We start from the raw sequence: 19,205 nt of genomic DNA on the forward strand, positions 1-19,205 counted from the left end.
ATTTCCCCCTGGAAAGTATTACTGACTTTTTAAAGGACATATCTATCTGTGTGGTAGGCTGTGGGGGGGAAGAAAGAAATTACTGAACACTGACAACCAGGAAATTACTACTAACTGAGCTCTTGTGTCAAGGTAAATGTGAAGATTAATTTTTAGGATAATGTACTATCACAAATAAGCTACAATATCTTTCTTCCCCTTGCTCTCTTCGGTGGTGTTATGTCAATATAGAAATAACTGTCCAAGTCAGTAGGCATGCAGCCCCATCCAACTGCATTCATGACGACTTTACTCTATACCCAGGCTGCAAAAAATAAGTTATTTCCTCCCACCACTTCCATGATTCAAAAACAGAAAGGCAATCACACTTATTTTTTCAGAGCATAGTTATGCATTAAACATGAACCTCCTACCTCAATTTCTTTTGCCATGAGCCATGATTCTTTAGGCAAGCATGATTCAGGTGTGACCCAGGAAGTCTCTTGTGAATCGATGTTGTAGTAGTAGTCATATTTATCCTGCAGGGTGAGTTTGAGCCATGAACCTTCAGTAGACACTAAAGAAAGAAGCTTGTTACATTCTAGAGAGAAATACTGAACGCTTCAACATTATACTTTCTCCAATATGTAAAATAATGTAATGAACAATTTTTCATCAAGCATTCCGGCAGCCTAAGTTAAAATCATTAGAAATGACTTGCTAAAATGGAATGAATTCTATGTGTTCAATGGCGGCTCTCTACTAAGCCAAATGGGGAGGACAGTCTGACGGGTAATGCCATGGTTCTCGATCTCAAATTCCTCACGAGGATGAGAAGAGTCACAAATGGCCATCAAGAAGGAAAAAGTAGACAAAGAATGTATGTCCCAGATGTGAATGGCACCAAAGTGGTCAGAGGAGACTGGTGAGCAAGAATCTTCTTTGCTTAGCAACTCTTCCAGCAATTTCTCTGAGAAGGAGTGACCTATACAAACTGTGACCCATTATTTAAGGAAAGCCCATGATCTGCATTAAATCAAAGCAGAAGTAACTCATCTTTGCAGACAACTTTATCCTAACTAAAAACTGGCATATCCAAGCATGATGGTCACTAAGTAGGGAGAAGGAAAATGTCCTGGTTCGACTCATCGTGCTCTACACAACCACACAAAATGAGAAAAAAAATGTGGAAAGGACTTCATGTCTGGGGGTGGTGAAGGGTGCACTAGGAAAAAAAAAAATCTATGGCAGTCATGGCTTAATTAGTCAAGACGAATATTTCCTCTTCATGAACCCATGGGCTATCCCTCCCATTTAGAAGTATGTTTATTTTGTTGAATGGTCATGATTCCGGTCCCAGACCAGAGAGCCAACAACAAAAGCCAAAATAAAAATGTTCTGACCTAGACCAATCTAAGCCAGCTTCTGTCAAGTGAGCACTCGACTAATTGTGTTTACAGGGAATCAAAGTTCAAAGTGAATATCTGTACAGAATATTTAAATGGATTAAAAAAACTAAGCAGGGGTAACTTTAAGGCCCTTGAACGTGGTTGGTTGGTTATTTGGTTTTAAATGCTCCTCAACTGTTCTCTGTCACTGCCCAGGAAAAGAGATGTATCTCTTTTCAAATGGGCAGACAGCTGTTAGCTGTGTAGAAATGCTGGCCTACCAGAAGTATCTTGTACAGCCAAATCAGGATGCTCACAAGTAATAATTATGAATCTAAGATAACTCCTAGGTTTCTGAATTGGCAATTTGGGGATATAAGACAGTATGCACCAGAACATGGCACACGGGAAGTGGAGGCAAGCAGAAGATAAATTAGGCTTAGGCCAGGATGGATTTGAAACTGAAACGAACCCCGGCATTAACACTGTTGTGCAATTCTTTCCCCATAAAGGAAGAGGCAGAGGACACTACAGTAACTCCGGATGAAAATATGTGAAGGGAACAGAGAGAGGCTCAAGGGTGATCAGACGCCAGGTAAGAAAGAATGACCAATAGCCTTCTGCATGTTTCATTAACAGGCAACTTGCTGAACTCAAGGGTGCAATCTCCGAGTTGGAAATACATCAGACAAACCACCAAGTGCATAGGGTACCACGGGAAAGACCTCCAGTTGAACTAAGAAAACCTTTTTTTCTCCAATTCCACTTCTGAGGCCAGTTTCCTGAAGATGCAAAGTACATGACCTGTGATGTGTAAATCGACACCAGCCTGCGAATCAGGACATACCTTGATCTCTGATAGGATGTGAAGTGCTTGGTATCAATTTACTAAAGGAATGGTGCACTGACTCTCAAAAATTAACCTCTTCTGGTTTGGCAGAGTCTCCTTCTGACCAAAATCTCATGAATGTAAGTTTCTAAATCTAAAAAATGACTATTAGACTCATGATCTCAACGATACTTTACAAAGTTAACACATCATGGTCTACCGTTGGATTGAACAGGCATAAATATTTGCCAAGGTTATTGATCTGGGCCCTTGGAGACCAGTGTCACTGCATTTTATTCCACGTTTTCAAACTTACTCCTATTAAATATTACACAATCATGTACCATTTGTTTCAAAAATGAGAGAGACAAATATTTGTAAAAAAATCAGTTTCCTATCCCTGGAGAAATGGATCAACAAGCAAGCACTAGATAAAGCAAATTCTCCTTAAATGCTGTCTTTTCTCAAGTTTATGATGTCACCCATGCATAGCCACCAAGTTAATCAGACTTTTCCAAAAAACAAAAAAAGAAAAACACATGTAAAAATTTTTTCCAATGCAAAAAAATATTTTAGAAATGTTCATACGAAAGCAATAATTGTCTTAAAGTCAATACAATACATATTGGTGCAAGACAGCATCATATCCAAAATGATATTTAGTCAGTGCCAAATGACTAGAAAGCTTACCACTTTTAGATTTGTGCTCTTTTGCCTTCGCGAGGGCATCATAATACCTGTCAGCACATTCAGGGATTATGTCATTTGTATTAGACACAGAAGACTTCAAATGAGACAAAATATCACATGGCTTTTCTTTCTCCAAACACTGATTGACATCGATGACCAGGGTAACCCCTGCACAATGAGAACAAAGTTTCTGTTACTGGTTATCTGCTACTTACTCTAGTGGTGTGCAAAGGTGAGATGTAATTCAGCCTTTTCCAGTAATGCATTGGAATTAAACCTTTATATCCTTTTCAGAGTTAGTACCACAAATACCCATGACTGTCACCAACTCACCTACAGGTTTAGGTTGTAGGAAGAACAAGATCCCACAGGAGCACAGTTTATTAAAAATTACAGCATTTCCAGGCTACTCTCGTGTGGTGGGAAGGCACTAGGTTCCACTCACTGTACTAATCCATAAGGGTGTGGTAAATGCAGTAGATATGCAGTCCTCCAATAGGTCATCCATCAGTATTTGAGAACTTGTCTTATGAAGACATTTATTTATTTTAGAATATATAAATAATCCTGATAGTCTCTTGTATAGTGCTAGTATACTTCAAATATTCTAGGAAAGCAACAGGTAGGGCTGATGGACATATGTACTCAAGTCCAGAAACTTAATTCTGGAACCCATTTAGACTTAGAAAGCATTTTATTCCATTTTAAATTTCTGCTTCTCCCTATAAATCAAGCTACAGTGAACTCTTGGTTACCTAAAGAAAGTTAACATGGTGAGTTCTTTACTATCCATTTCATTCCCAGCCAAGAATATTCTGGCCCAACCAATGAAAGTACTGTTTTTACAAACTATAAATGCACTGAGTTAGAAACCTAGAACAACAATGGAAGAAACCAGGTTAAAATGCTTTGTGGACAGAAGGTTTTGATGAAATGAGGAGAAATGGATATACATTTTTATAAACACCCCCCCCCCCACACACAAAACTTTACCATACAAATGCTAACTGGCATATTGGTGTCATTAAATTATGCATGTATGTGCATACAAACATGAACACTGAAGGGGCGAGAAAAATGGAGTCTGACTTTCAACAATCTGGAACCAAAGTGATGCAAATCTGGAGGAGCACATAAAGAATCAAGGAGAACTTCCATAGCAAAATTCAACTGTTGCAGAACAAAAGATACAGCAGTATGCTCTTGTGCTTACAGGAGCTAATAAGAATGGATAAACAGTCCGCCTTTCCTCTTCTCCAGAAAAGTTTTCTAGGATGGGACAAATGTGGTACTGGTTGTTTGAGAACTTTGTGGTCTCAGAGGAGCAGAAGGAACAAGCAAATGACAAAGAATCCTCTCATGAATTACACCTGACAGCTTCATCTAACCCAGTAAAATGCCATGTTCCTTAAAAGATGGGTATTATAGGGGTGCCTGGGTAGCTCAGTCAGTTAAGCATCGACTCCTGGTTTCAGCCCAGGCCCTGGTTTCACAGTTCGTGAGTTCGATCCTCACACCGGACTCTGGTAACAGGGAGGAGCCTGCTTAGGATTCTCTCTCTTCGCCCCTCCCTCGCTCAAAATAAATAAACTTAAAAATTTTTTTTAAAAAGATGGGTATAAGAAAGGCACAAATTTCTTGGATATGGAAATGTGATTTACCATTGAATATTGATATGCAAGCAGTGGGTCCACAGGTGAATCTTCCAGGTAACTGAAGCTTACTACTCATCTTAACAGAACCATTAATTTTCCCATGAAAATCTAAACCCTTGGAGAATACCCTAAGAGAACAGTCTCTACACTGCTCATCATTTTATCCATAATCCCTGGTACACAGTAGGTGCTTAATGTTTGCTGAGAGCTGCTAGAAGAGCCCTTCCTGTCATCCTCTGCTACAATACAGTGATTATTTTAGTATTGTTAAATACTAAGGAGCTGCTTGGGCTTCTTTGTTCCTGCACTGAATGGCCTCAGACTCTTATGCTTTTTAGTTTCCCCCACCTCCGGTCCCCACCAGCTATTTCTTCTTGCTGCTATGTGCTTGCAGAGAACAACCCAATCACCTAATTGCCTGGTAATTCGTAGCTTCTGATGTACTCTGAGTTGGGAAGGGACACAACCAAACATATTAGTGTTAAGCCTAATATAAGAATACAAAGGTTCTAAGTGTCTGCCCAAGAGATTCCCAATGAGCAGAGTAAATCAGTTCCAGGACAAAGGCTTTGAGACATGTACTTTGATTGTGTTTTTGCTTAATCAATGGGATGCCGTTTAGTTCCAGATAGTTGAAGATGTCAAATAAATGGTCTACATAAAGTCAGGTATGTTTGTGGTAAGGAACAAATGAAGAAATCTCCCATAAGTCTCCTAAAAGATCCGAAAGAAATGTTTGTGTTGCATCTTAAGCCATACATCGGCAGGCTTTCTCTAAGCTATGCACTTAGAGGTGAAATAACCTCCAGTGGGGCAAAAAATGGCTCTTGTGGGGGAGAGGGTGAGAAATCTTTTAATGTATCAGCACAAATCTACATATGGTACAAAAACAGATTCAATATATCTGTGGTATTAAAATTCCATGGTGAAAAATAATTAGGGAAAATCTATCTAAAAAGATTCCTTAGGGGCGCCTGGGTGGCTCAGTCGGTTAAGCGGCCGACTTTGGCTCAGGTCATGATCTCGCGGTCCGTGAGTTTGAGCCCCGCGTCGGGCTCTGTGCTGTCAGTTCAGAGCCTGGAGCCTGTTTCAGATTCTATGTCTCCCTCTCTCTGACCCTCCCCTGTTCATGCTCTGTCTCTGTCTCAAAAATAAATAAACATTAAAAAAAATTAAAAAAAAAAAAAGATTCCTTAGGGAACAATAATGGAAGAAAGCTGGGGAATTTTGCTCTATGGAGTCAAAAGTAGAGACAAACCTACTTTTAGAAAGCAAGAAACCCAAGTGAAGGAGACTTGAGTTACGGTGTCCTTTCAGTCTTGCCTGTGGTAAAACCTATAGGGCAGCACTTTCTTGTACCAAATTATCTGGGAGTGGGTTAGATGCTTACAACACGAAACCAAAATCTGTTTCAAGTCTTATCATACAAAGGATGAATGCTTTTAAAGGGAAGATTAAACTCTTTTTTTTGAAAAACTGGAAAATTCTCATCTCATTGTTAGAATATAGATGGTTTTACTTCAGAACATCTTTTTGGTGTTATGTATCATAGAAGAAACTATATCAACTCTTCTGAGACACAGGACAGAGGCAGAAGACAGGATTTTAAATGTGTACATCTGGAGTACACAGTCACATATTTGAGAAAGCCTCTTACACAGTCAACACAACAATGAATCTCAATGTAAAACAAGGAACAGCTTCTCATCTGCAGGCCAAATGTAGGAAGAACATGAATAAAATGATTTCTAAATTGGTTTGACTTCTAAGAGCAAAACTGTAACCCTTTCAGGCTGAGTGCCAATGTTACAACCTAATTTCTTTAAAAGTGTTTCTTTAAACTACGGCTTCCTTCAGTTTTACGTTTAAATCTAAATCTCTTACGAACCCGTCTCAAATTTATTTTATTTTTTCTTAAGGATTAGAGTGCTAGAATGGAAAGACTTCAAAGATCCTGAGGGTATAAGTTCAGGTTGGAGAAATGTACATAATTTTCCAGGCTAAGGAAATAAAAACCAGATGTTCCCCACAGATGCTTCCAAAGTTGAAAAGCCAATCTTTGGGGGCAAGAAGACTAAGGTGTCTCGACAGCATTCTATGACCTGATACAATAGGATACGTCCTAGTTATGCTGCAAATAGGTTAAGGAACAGCACTTTCAGAAGTCTTACTTTCGGTAGATTATTTGTACATGTAGAGTGTTAGTATATCGATCTTGAAGCTACTTTAGATTTCCATGTGAATTTTCCTACTATTCGTCTATGAGTCTTAGAATAAAACTAAAATTAAATCGTTTGAGCCAATGAGGGGATTCTGCTAGTTGCCGAGTACGTCTATCTCAATTATGCACCCTAGACTTGGGGGAATAATTGCACGTCGGTTTGAGGACTCGCTGGGAGAAAGACCTGAGCTAAGACTCCACTGATCACCTGAGCTCCATGAGCCCTTACTCTGGTTGGTGGACCACAGTGACATTTGGGGTTTCCTGCAATTAGTGTCAGTTTCAGAGCCAGTGTGCTGTAATCCCTGGAACGTCTGATTGCATCCTTTCCCCTCAATACAGCCACCATGGTAAAAAATTGCAGCTCTCTTTAGGGGAAGCCTCGAATAAAGATGAACAGTATAAACTTTTGACTGTAGCACTCTGTTCTCAAGTGGACCTGGTCTCCTCTTCACTTAAGGGGTTCTTGGTTTGTAAATGGCTTAAGTATGGGAATTGACTTAGGGGCCATGATTTTTGCTGTCATTACTCAAATTATACTTCCGCATTTGACCTAGAATTCTTCTTCCACTTGTACAAATCAAGAATGAATTTAGTAAACTGTTTAAATCATATTTAGGGACACCACAGTCAATTAGCCAATCCCACAGGTCTGTCAGATCATTCTGATTACTGCTTTGACTCTGCTCTCCATGATAGTAACCACACCCACTCACCTTTGGTGGTTAAGTGCTGCCACCTGGCCTCTGTGGCCTGCCCACAGATTTTGGACTGCCAGTCTTTTTGCAAGTACATGAGCCAGTTCCTTAGAGTAAATCTCCCTGTCTCTTTCTCTATGTATGTGTGTGTATACAGATACTACATACTTTCCAGAGAAACAACTATTTATCTGCATGCACATGCACTTGTACACATGCACGCACACACACAGATATATGACTACATATTTAGTTCTCCAGAGAAAAGTATATATTTGGTTCTGTTTCTCTGGCAAATCTGGACTAATACAATGGAAGGCATAGAAGGGAGCATAGGTATTTATTAAGCAGATTGGGCAAGTTTCTTAAGGGTCAAGATAAAAAAAGGGCTTCAAATACCCATCGATAGATGAATGGATAAAGATGTGGTATATATACACAACAGAGTATTACTCGGCATTCAAAAAGAATGAAATCTTGCCATTTGCAACTACGTGGATGGAACTGGAGGGTATTGTGCTAAGCAAAATTAGTCACAGAAAGACAAATATCATATGACTTCACTCACAGGAGGACTTCAAGACACAAAACAGATGAACATAAGGGAAGGGAAACAAAAATAATATAAAAACAGGGAGGGGGACAAAACAGAAGAGACTCTTAAATATGGAGAACAAACAGAGGGTTACTGGAGGGGTTGTGGGAGGGAGGATGGGCTAAATGGGTAAGGGGCACTAAGGAATCTACTCCTGAAATCATTGTTGCACTATACGCTGACTTGGATGTAAATTAAAAAAATAAATAAACATTTTTAAAAAAGGTAAAAAAGGGCTTGATTAAACTAGAAATTTGAGAGTTCAGTAACCATTTTTTTGCTTTCTGGATTTTGTACCAGAATCCTTAGATTTTGCTAGAGATAGCACCTAATCACTGAAAATAGTGCCACCACCAATAGATCTTTTTGTATATATACTCAACAACTAAAATTGCTAAGAGTCCAAATCTTTTCAGAAACTAAAGCTATACAGTTATAAACATAAAAAATCAGTGGCATAACCAGCAAGGTTCACTGAGCCAGCAAAAGGAGGTGAGGACTTACATTGTTTTGCTTTGTCCTTGTCCATGTTGGCCTCATCGACCGCATGCTGTATCTCATCCAGCCAAAGGACTTTGGAAACAATCTCAGAGTCCTGGGAATAGGGTCATAGAATAAAAGAAAGAACAGGGAATGATGATGAAACAGAATTTATAACTGCTTTTCAGGAGCCTATTTATTACAGTTCCCACAGACTCTTACCAACTACCAAGCACTGTCATAGACTGTATAGACTATTAATGAAATAACGCCCAATTCCAAACCCCATCCCCCACTTAGGTGCATTCGTCTATTGGTTTGTGTTTTTTCCAAGACTGCCCTCTCCCATGGTGGTCCTTTATAAAGAACTGGATGATCCCTGTGTTGGAACTCCTCCACAGATTTCCTCTGCAGTTAGGGGAAAATGTAACTCCCCTTCCCAGGGACCGTGGGGATCTAATGATGCAGGCCTGCTGACTCCTCTGGCTGCCCTTCACACTCCTCTACTCCCTGTCTCAGACCTGCACACCAGCCTCCTTCAGACCCTAATGTTCTCCAGCTGTGTGGCTGTGGATTCTTTCTTACCGTTCAGGGCTTAATTCAAATGTCACCTCCTCCAGAAAAGCCGCCTCTGAATACGCTCTCCCTTAATCACTAACTGTGTTCCCAAGGTGGCCAAGATACCAGAGGAAACTTTAAATTTGAGGGAAACACAATGATACTTGGCATTTACCAGACACAGAGACAAAAACAAAAGACCCATACAAAAACATGGTGGCTGCCCTCAAGGAGCTAACAACTTAGTAGAAAAGATAGATTTACATAAAAAATAATTATAATACAATGTGATCAGAGCGATAATGGCTGTAGACACATGATCTAGAAATAGTCAAGAAATGATTATAGTAGGGGTTAATTGCAGGGGGAAGAAATACTTGGAGCTAAGGACAGCTTCAGAATGGAAGTGATAATAGCAATAAAAAGGCACTAAATTATCTACCTTTTTTTTTTTTACTTTTAAAGTGATTTTATTTTATTTTTGGTTGTATTTTAAAGAGAGACAGAGCATGCACATGAGTGAGGGAGAGGGGCAGAGCGGGAGAGAGAATCTTAAGCAGGCTCCACACTCAGTATGGAGAGTGACATGGGGCTAGATTCCATGTCCTCGGGATCATGACCTGAATTGAAATTAAAAGCTGGATGCTCCACCGACTGAGCCACCCAGGTGACCCCATTTTTTTTTTTTTTTACTTCTTGGTTGATTCTGACTACCATATTACAAATATGGTGCTACTATATAGTAATTAAATGGGACTTCCAGAAACCAACTGCCCAAGATTACATAAACTTGCCAGAGATTACAAGTAAGTGTTATCAGGAGAAATTAAATATTTTTCAGGGAAGATGAGACATTCAATTTATTTTTTTTTAAGTTTATTTATTTTGAGAGAGAGAAAGCACATGCAGGGGCATGAGCAGAGGCAGAGAGAGGGAGGGAGAGGGGTGATCCCAAGCAGGTTCCGCACTGTCAGCACAAAGCCTGATGCAGGGCTCAATCCCACAAATCTTGAGATCATGACCTGAGCCCAGGCACCCTGAGGCATTCAATTTTCAACAATGGGGACACTTGCCCATGTGTAGTAATAAGTGTCACGTACTAAATCCTAAGGCAAGCCTGTGATGAACAGCAAGTAGCTCATCAGAACCATGGAGAACTTGCGCCATCATTCAGGACTCATGATGGATGGTTTGCAGGAAGGAGAAATGACATCCACCTGCTCCTCTGCAAGGCTTCAAAGCTATTTCCCTCTTAGACTAACTTGAGATAATGTATGCGGAAAGCACTCTGAAAGTAAGACAAAGAATCTATCACTTCATCCTGTAATATCTGGGCTAATGGAGACCATCATGGAAGGCTTGGCTCCTGCTTCCACAATCATCTCTAGGCAGATCTGCCACATGGGTATGGTTACTTGTAGCAAGATCTCCATTTCTTGAAAGAATGGATGTGAAGGAATCAAACAAGAAGCATGATAGGAAGTTGAAGACTACAGGAAGAATGAAGAGACAGGGGAGTAGGAACTATTTGTTCCCAAGGCCAAAGAGAACCCAAACACTCCTCCCAGGACTAGCCTAAAGACTAAGTTCCATACAAGTTCATTTATGTCTCTTTCAGTTTTTTTGAAGAGTATTTACCAAATTCTTTTGTAACTTACCATTGTAGAAGATGCACCATACAAACTTTGACCCAGATGAAAAGGAAGTTAAATCCCACTTAAAAGCTTAAAGTGTTTGTTTCATAAGGCAAAGTTTACAAACCAAATGGATTTAAGTCAACAGTTTATATCATGACTCATTACACCAAAGGATGCTAGAGTTAAATGTAAAACCAAGAGTAAAAACCAAGCCCTAGCGGTTTAAGATCTCCTTTTAAATTGCTTGCTACAAGACTGGAAATTTATTTATAGGATGGTCAGGGCTCTACCTCAAGCTACATAGCCAGGTTCAACATCTGAGTGACAAATGGATCAAGTAAAGAGAAAGCAGGCCATCTGCAAATCAAGTGACAAATTCCTGAATTCAGATGAGTCCTAGAATATTTTAATTCAACAAAAAGTACCTTTTCAATATTTTATGGCATTTTGGCTATTTCTGCAATAAAATAGCTTTCAATTTCAGCTTCTGTTAACATATATTATGTAGCTGAAGTACTAGTAATTTTTGATTGTAAAACTCTTGGTGTGATGAAATTTAATCATGATGTGAAAAGTTTACACAGATCAATTCCTTCCTGGCTTATCCCTCAGCCTGTAAGTCTCACACCAAATCTGCATTTTCTGATTCTTGCTGCATTTTATATGCAACATGCTGTTAGGACTGTTTGGCTAAGGGTTTAACCTTAAGTTGTGTTAAGTACAGAAAAATCTGTCACAATGCAGTTTCATTTATACTACATATTAAACCATATCCTCCGGGATATAATTATCCATAAAAGCTTATACGTTGCACAACGGTGTGGCTGTCCCAAACACTACTGAGTTGGGCACTACATAATGATTAAGATGGTAAATTTTATGTTATGGACATTTCACATTTTAAAAAAAATGTTTATTGTAGACCTGCTCACCAATAACCATGGAATAAACAGAGTCCTCTGCATTTTAATGTTGTATCATGATTTTAGTTTATTATTTAACACCCCTCCACACCCCACTGTTACCTGACTCTGTAGTTAACGAAGAGCTCAGAATATGTTGAATTATGGCAAAACAAAACACCCTAAAACCAAGTATGGCCAAACAGTGATGGCAAATTCAGAACAATGTGACACTGATGGAGAATTTTCAAAGTTACCATAGTCTTAATTTAGCTTCCTAAAAAAAGTTTGTTTTCTGTAACTCATTTCATTTATAATTATGTAATGGGTTTAAGAATTAAAGTTTGAATAACAGAGAGGATTCAGGAAAGGCTAATTTCTGATAGCTCAGTTATTCAGTAGACATCACACTCTGACACCGTGTTTTTTAAATGGATAAAAATGAGATACAGGACAGTCAAAACTAACTGCTGCTCGGCCTCTATGTTCAGCTTACTTCTGTAAGCACTCACTGTGTACTACCTGCATTTTTTCAACATGTCAAAGTATACGGGGTGGGAATTAGAGCATCTACGCAGAAGGAACTGTTAGGGGTGGGTAAGAGTTAAATGATTTGCTCCAGGAATAAAGTAACGTGTTCAGAGACTCAGCCTGAGTCACGCAGCCTGCAACATGAGCGCTGTCACACCCTTCCCCTCCAGAGGCCCTGGGCAAGCTTCCCAGTCTGCGGAGCATGCGACAGACAGCACGCTCTACGGCGAGAACAAGGGTTCCCTTTGCTGTTCACACACGAAACCGAGGGGAAGCTGTGCTCCCTAATTTTACACGTTTAATAACATTTGAGAAACGGGACTCAGGTCACCAAGATGAAAGCCCTCATCTTTGTAGCTGCTGGAGTAATGCTTCTGTTGCCCACTTTTTGCCAAAGCGGTAAGCTCTTTTCATACGGGGTAGGTCGGGGGGTGGTGGTTTGTGTTACAAGGGCAAACGGAACCTAATTTTCTTCGCGCTTCACACAATCTGCAACCTGAAAGGCAGAGTTTGAGGTTTGTTATGAAAAGGCAGCATCTTGGAAGGGAATAGCTATAGTTTGTTTGCTCTGTTCAGACCTTGTCGAAGACCAGTGTTCTCTGCTTAGATTTAAAAACCTGTGGCATAGTCAAGATTTTAACTCCTATAATGAAGTCACGGATCAAACTTCATTGTGACAAGATTCTGATCTTCTAAGAATTTCCTCTGATTCGGCAAGACAGCACTTTTTCAAGAGATTTTCAAAATTCCTATGTTTATACCTTGTCTTGGGCCACAAGTAGGGAAAACAAGAACAGTACCAGAAAGAATGAGTGGTCCTCCAGTAAGTAATGCTAACAGGTTACTGTTTCTTAATGACTTTACCAGGGAGTTCTCCTTACAGTCACATGATCTTTTAGTTTTTAGAAATGAGATCTCCCAAATACTATTATTCAACTCTTAATGTGTTTCTTATTTCACTCAACCCAATGTTAGCCTGTCACCTCCTGCTTACTCCAAAATAAACCAATGTGCGCTATCTGTATCCACAACTCTTCTGCTGTTAGGTCACTCTCCAGCCAACATTGTTTGGAGCAGGAAAGCTGGGGTGAGGGACAACGACGAGACAGAAAAAATAAAAAATTAACAAAACTAAACCTCTATAGAGGAATGCTGCTTCAACAGGCAGGTGAAATCGTCAAGATGGTTGTGGGAGAGTACCAAGCATTCAGAGGAGCAGTGGGTGTGGGATTCACGAGGAGTGAGCGTTCTGGGTAGGGGTGAACCCAAATGCAGCAGAAGGGGGCTCCTTCAAGGGGCTGGTGGAGTTTGGTGCAAGTGAACAGGGGGCATTTAAAGGCGACAAAGTAAGAAGCAGGGCATTTGCTTTCTTCCATGGGGTGGGGGAGAAATGAGTAAAAAAACCCCATCGTCTAGAGGCTGAAGTCTGGTCCCCTTGGATCAGTCCCTTTCCAAGGCCTTTGCCCAGAGTAAAAACATTTTAGAAACATTATGCCAAACGGAAGCCTGTATTAAGAATCCAAACAAATTGAAAAATATGTCAAATTTAACAATGAGTACTATTTTGAAAGCACACCAGACTCTAGGCACTAAAAGACTTACTCAAGTCAAGCCAGATCTGGAATTCTCATGGAAAAAGGAATCGAGGCTTTTTCACAGCCACTGTTTACCATGTTTTTAGGCACCATGTCTCGCTCAACCACAGGAATTTTCTGAAAACTGACAAACACTTCATTTCAACAACTCTCTTATCAGATCTTGAAAGGAAATAACTTGCACAGCATGTTCTTCAGCCACCATTTTCCAGCTTTGGGCCTAATTCTCAAGGCATTTCTCTTTGGGTAACATCAAATTTAAGCATTTTTCAAAATGCGAGAACGAAGAGAAGGATGTGTGTGGCTGAATCCAAGTGTCACCCAACCCCATCCTCAAAGTTCACATCTAAACACAGGCAGAGAACACTTCCCAGATATTTCTTTCTTTTTCGTTAATCTATCTTCCTTTAAACGACACCTTAACACCACCTCCCTGTCCCTACTTGTTCAGGCAATACTCTGTTTTATACACTGAATTCAGTTTGTGCAATCTCAAGGTTATGAGGAAGGCTTCAATTTCACCTGGGGCGAACTGCTAGAGATTAAAGCAGGAAGAGAAACTGGCTTTGAATGAGAACCAGGTTACTAAACACTAACCCCAAGTGCTCAACACGTAGGAATTCAGAAGTCATGTGAAAAGACGTAACTGGCAGAACAATGGCATTTTAAATTGGTAAGTATGAGGTTTATATTAGGCATTAAAGTCCATCTTAGAAATCTGAGAGAATCCACTTTATGTACGTGTCAAAGATTTACGGAAAAATTATATAATGAGAAACAGGTTTGAGGAGTAAGGTCTACTGTGTTTTTGAAATTGCTCTTGCATGAATTAGGAGGATTAAAATTAGCATGCCAACGAATGCCCAATATATAGTATAATTTATAGTATGTAGTGGTTGCATCTCTATTCCTTTTTGTTCCATTTCTGAATTTTTCCTTGGTTTTTTAAATGGAAATAGAGTTGCCATACAATGTTACATTGGCTTCAAGTGCACAACATAGTGATTGGACAATTCTATACATTATCTCGTAAGTGTAATTACCACTTGTTACCATACAATGTTAATACATTATGGACTATATTCTCTATTCCCCTCTTTTCATTTTTCTTCCTTTGTCTCCTCTATGCTTGTCATTTGTCCCATCTTCTTCCCCAAAATCATCTAGAGTAGACGCCTCCTAGTCATTTTTGCCTCCTGCCTCTCCCTCATTGCCACCAAAGCCAACTGGATGCCAAGTCCCTCTAAGCTGCCATCAGTTTCCAGGGTTCACTTCGCCTTTCTGCTGCCATTGCTCTAGATCGTTACTCTCCATCTTGAGTTTCAATGACTACAGTAGGCTCCAGATCAGTCCCCCTTGCCTCTAATTTCTTCCCTTTTCAGTCTCTACACTGTCACCCAAGTCATCTTAAATATAAACCAGATCACAGTTATATTAGTATGCTATTGGTGCTGCAACAAATTACCACAATTGTAGTGGCTTAAAACAATACAGATGATACTTCCGGAGGTCACAAGTCCTGAAGTCAAGATGTCAGCAGGGCTGTGTTCATTCTGGAGGCTCTGGGGCATAAGTTATTTTCTTGTCTTTTGTTTTTTTTAGCTTCTAGAAGCTGCTTGCATTCTTGGTTTATGGCTCCTCTTTTCATCCCCAATGCCAGCACAGCACAGCATTTTAAAATATCTGATATTGACTCCCTTGCCTCCCTCTTATAAGGAGTCTTATGATTACATCTGACGCACCTAGCCAATCCAGGATACTCATGCCATCTGAAGATCCTGAATCACATCTGCAAAGTCCCTTTTGCACATAAAATAACATATTCAAAGGGTCCAGGCATTAGCAGGTGGAATCTTGTGAGGCCATCGCTGTCTACTATAATGGCCACACCTCTGTTCACAATTTTGTATGTGCCTAAGCCCAGCATCTGAGAACAGAAACATGATTTCTTTCGAGTTTTTTTCTAGTTAAAGGTCTTTCAGAGATTTGGCTGTATCCTACCCTTTCATCTGTAACCTACCCTGTCATCTTCTTTCACACACCTTATTAGCTTAAGACAATGAGTTTTTGTGCACCCTTTCCACTGGTCTGACAGTTTGAAGACAGGGACAGAGTCTAACACTGTACCACTGGCATATAACATGCAATAAACATTTGTCAAATTAACTTATCTGACATTGCCAGATCCCATGCCAGCCCATGTATCTTATTCATCTATTAAATTTCATCTATGAACCTTGCTCATCTTTACCTCTTCCTTGACATTCTGCTCCAACATTTAAATCTGTTAACCACTGTCTGAATGTCTATACAATTTACAGCCAATATGATATTGGTCTATAATGGTTTGATGTGCTATTATTGCTCTTGCCAACGGTATTATAAACTTCCTGCCTGCAAGGAGTTGCCATCTAGTTTTTGCTCCTGCATGGGCTAGCACAGTGCTGGGGCATACGATATATACTAAATGCATTCCTGCTACTTACCAGATTTATAGGGATTTGCGAAAATAAAAATGAACCTAAATTCTACAACTACAGAAACTATGTAGATAAAACTTTTAGTTTCATTGTGTCCTGAACCACAGCCATGGGCTCAGCAATAATTCATATTAATACTTCTTCTCAGTTACAGGCATGGAAAATGACGTACACAACTTGGCAAAACCAACCTTACCTATTAAGACCTTCCGTGGGGCTCCCCCAAATTCTTTTGAAGAATTCCCCCTTTCTGCCATAGAAGGCTGGACAGGAACTACCACAACTGTAAAAATTAACTGCCCAGAAGAAAGGGTTTCAAATCTCCACGTGAATAATGCTACCATGGGGTACCTGAGCAGCTCCTTAAGTACCAAACTGATACCAGCCATCTACATCCTGGTGTTTGTAGTAGGTGTGCCAGCCAATGCGGTGACCCTGTGGATGCTCCTCTTCAGGACCAGATCCATCTGTATGAACATCTTCTACACCAACCTGGCCATGGCAGACTTTCTTTTTTGCATCACACTGCCCTTTAAGATAGCTTACCACCTCAATGGGAACAACTGGGTATTTGGAGAGGTGATGTGCCAGGCCACCACAGTCATCTTCTATGGCAACATGTACTGCTCCATTCTGCTCCTCGCCTGCATTAGTATCAGCCGCTACCTAGCCATTGTCCATCCTTTCACATACCGAGGTCTGCCCAAGCGTACCTACACCCTGCTGACATGTGGACTGGTGTGGGCAACAGTTTTCTTATACATGCTGCCATTCTTCATCCTGAAGCAGGAATATTACCTTGTCCAGCAGGACATCACCACTTGCCATGATGTCCACAACACATGCGAGTCCTCATCACCCTTCCAACTCTACTACTTCATATCCTTGGCGTTCTTTGGATTCTTAATTCCCTTTGTGGTCATTATCTACTGCTACACAGCCATCATTCGGACGCTTAATGCATATGATCACAGATGGTTGTGGTATGTTAAGGCGAGTCTCCTCATTCTTCTGATTTTTACCATTTGCTTTGCTCCAAGCAATATTATACTCATCATTCACCACGCTAACTACTACTACAACAACACTGATGGCTTATATTTTGTCTATCTCATAGCTTTGTGCCTTGGGAGCCTGAATAGTTGCCTAGATCCACTCCTTTATTTTCTTATGTCAAAAATCATAGATCACTCCACTGTTTATCTTACAATGGTGAAATCACCTTAGAGAACAAGGAACGCCATCTGTGAAAACACACCTTCTTGGGACGATACATGCCTAGTGCAGAGGGTTCTACCCTCTAACTCCATTCTTGAGCTCCTAAGAAATACTGCCTCAAAATAAAACACTACAAAAGCACTTTTTTATTTTAATACTTTTTCAGGATTTTAAGAGTGTCAGTGCAGAAGAAAAGATATCATCATCTTTAGGGCAACTGACACACTTGCCTGATGGTACTTCAAGACCTTTAATTCTCCATCTTCCCTACTTCCAGTAGGTTTCAACCCTACATGTCCTGGAGGAGGAGGTGGGACAAAGGCGAAGCACAGGGAGAAGCTAAGATCTCAGTTCTCAGTGTTTGGCGTCATTTTTGATTCGTCTTCCTTCTCCAACTCTCACACAGGTGGTCCCTCATCAGCTCACTCGAAGTGATTGTTATCACTAGGGGCCATTACCTTAGTCCCACATTTGCCTTCTAACCATTCTTTTCACTGCCAGCCTATTCTATTTCACTGGCCATTGCCAGATTAATCTTCCTCAGATCATACTGAACACATCACTCAAAAATCCCAGCTCACACAGTGCCAATGATTGTTCACTGTTTTGGAGTAAGTTATAAATCTTTAGCCTGACATTCAGAGATAATTTTCCAACTTTACTTCCCAATAAACCTTGCCTGCAAAGTAGGCACCAGCCAAGCTTCTTGATTTGCTATAATCTTGACTTCTCCTTTTTGCTCTTGCTTCTCTAACTGTAAAGCTGTTTTTAACATGTTTGCCTTAATTCTTTCCATCTCTTAAAGTCTTCAATGGACCATTCTCAAGCTAGAAGTTCATTTTTCTCATCTCCCTTTCTTGTATTTTTGACATTTATATACAAATATTAATTTCATAAATACTTATTAAACACCCTGTATAGTAAAGAAGGGGCTACTCCTCTCCCTTCTTTAGTCTCCTGTAGACCCAAGTCTTCTCAGGGTTTGTGGGGCCCAGATCCATGCTCTGTATAACATGTTGCTGAGTGAATGAATAAAATCTCAAAGCAGCAAAGCAGTATGAAAGCCCATTCAATTGTTACTGAGAAGGCAAGGTACCTTGTATGACAAGGGACATTATTTTTTGGTTGGGCATGTAAAAAAAAAAAAAAAAAGACATAAGCTAGAACATACTCATAAAATCATTTAAAAGTTTTGGGCGCCTGGGTGGCTCAGTCGGTTAAGCCTCCAACTTCAGCTCAGGTCACGATCTCACGGTCCGTGGGTTCGAGCCCCGCGTCAGGCTCTGGGCTGATGGCTCAGAGCCTGGAGCCTGCTTCTGCTTCTGTGTCTCCCTCTCTCTCTGCCCCTCCCCCGTTCATGCTCTGTCTCTCTCTGTCTCAAAAATAAATAAACATTAAAAAAAAATCATTTAAAAGTTCAAAATAACAAAACATTAAAAAAATTAAAAGAAAGGGAGGGGTGTCTGAGGGTCTCAGTCGGTTAAGCGGACTTTGGCTCAGGTAATGACCTCACGGTCCAGGAGTTCCAGCCCTGTGTTGGGCTCTGTGCTGACAGTTCAGAGCCTGGGGCCTGCTTCAGATTCTGAGTCTCCCTTTCTCTCAGCCCCACGTTGGGTACACAGATTACTTGAAGAAAAAAAAAAACTTAAAAAGAAACCTAAAATAAGTTTTAAGATGACAGAAACTGCAATGAAAGGAATTGGTTTCTGCAAATAAAGCCATCATGTGTAATACAGTTTCACATAAGAG

At 40.2% G+C, this 19,205-nt stretch overlaps 2 protein-coding genes across 4 annotated transcripts in view; one reads left to right on the plus strand and one right to left on the minus strand.

Annotated features, from left to right (window-relative positions):
- The window catches only part of IQGAP2 (IQ motif containing GTPase activating protein 2), a 294,535-nt gene that overhangs the window by 66,141 nt on the left and 209,189 nt on the right, over positions 1 to 19,205 (minus strand). For all 3 annotated transcript variants that reach the window (XM_078448864.2, XM_078448872.2, XM_078448876.2), the window contains 3 exons: positions 8,560 to 8,650; positions 2,887 to 3,054; positions 414 to 556 (listed from right to left, as the gene is read on the minus strand). In XM_078448864.2, the coding sequence (XP_078304990.1) occupies positions 414 to 556; positions 2,887 to 3,054; positions 8,560 to 8,650 (402 nt within the window). The remainder of the gene's footprint in view (positions 1 to 413; positions 557 to 2,886; positions 3,055 to 8,559; positions 8,651 to 19,205) is intronic.
- On the plus strand, positions 12,470 to 17,597 carry F2RL2 (coagulation factor II thrombin receptor like 2). Its single transcript, XM_060637794.2, has 2 exons — positions 12,470 to 12,562; positions 16,387 to 17,597. Exons 1-2 carry the CDS (start codon positions 12,499 to 12,501, stop codon positions 17,463 to 17,465), a joined length of 1,143 nt encoding a protein of 380 aa, XP_060493777.1. The 5' UTR covers positions 12,470 to 12,498; the 3' UTR covers positions 17,466 to 17,597.

The sequence above is a fragment of the Panthera onca genome, chromosome A1 (genome assembly GCF_046562875.1).
Source record: "Panthera onca isolate mPanOnc1 chromosome A1, mPanOnc1 haplotype 2, whole genome shotgun sequence".
Taxonomy (NCBI): Eukaryota; Metazoa; Chordata; class Mammalia; order Carnivora; family Felidae; genus Panthera; species Panthera onca.

Bases quoted from the DNA above. Each gene is read 5' to 3' on its own strand.
- F2RL2 (XM_060637794.2), top strand. From the start codon at position 12,499: ATGAAAGCCCTCATCTTTGTAGCTGCTGGAGTAATGCTTCTGTTGCCC. The intron at 12,563-16,386 runs GTAAGCTCTTTT...ACTTCTTCTCAG, and splicing joins GCCCACTTTTTGCCAAAGCG to TTACAGGCATGGAAAATGAC.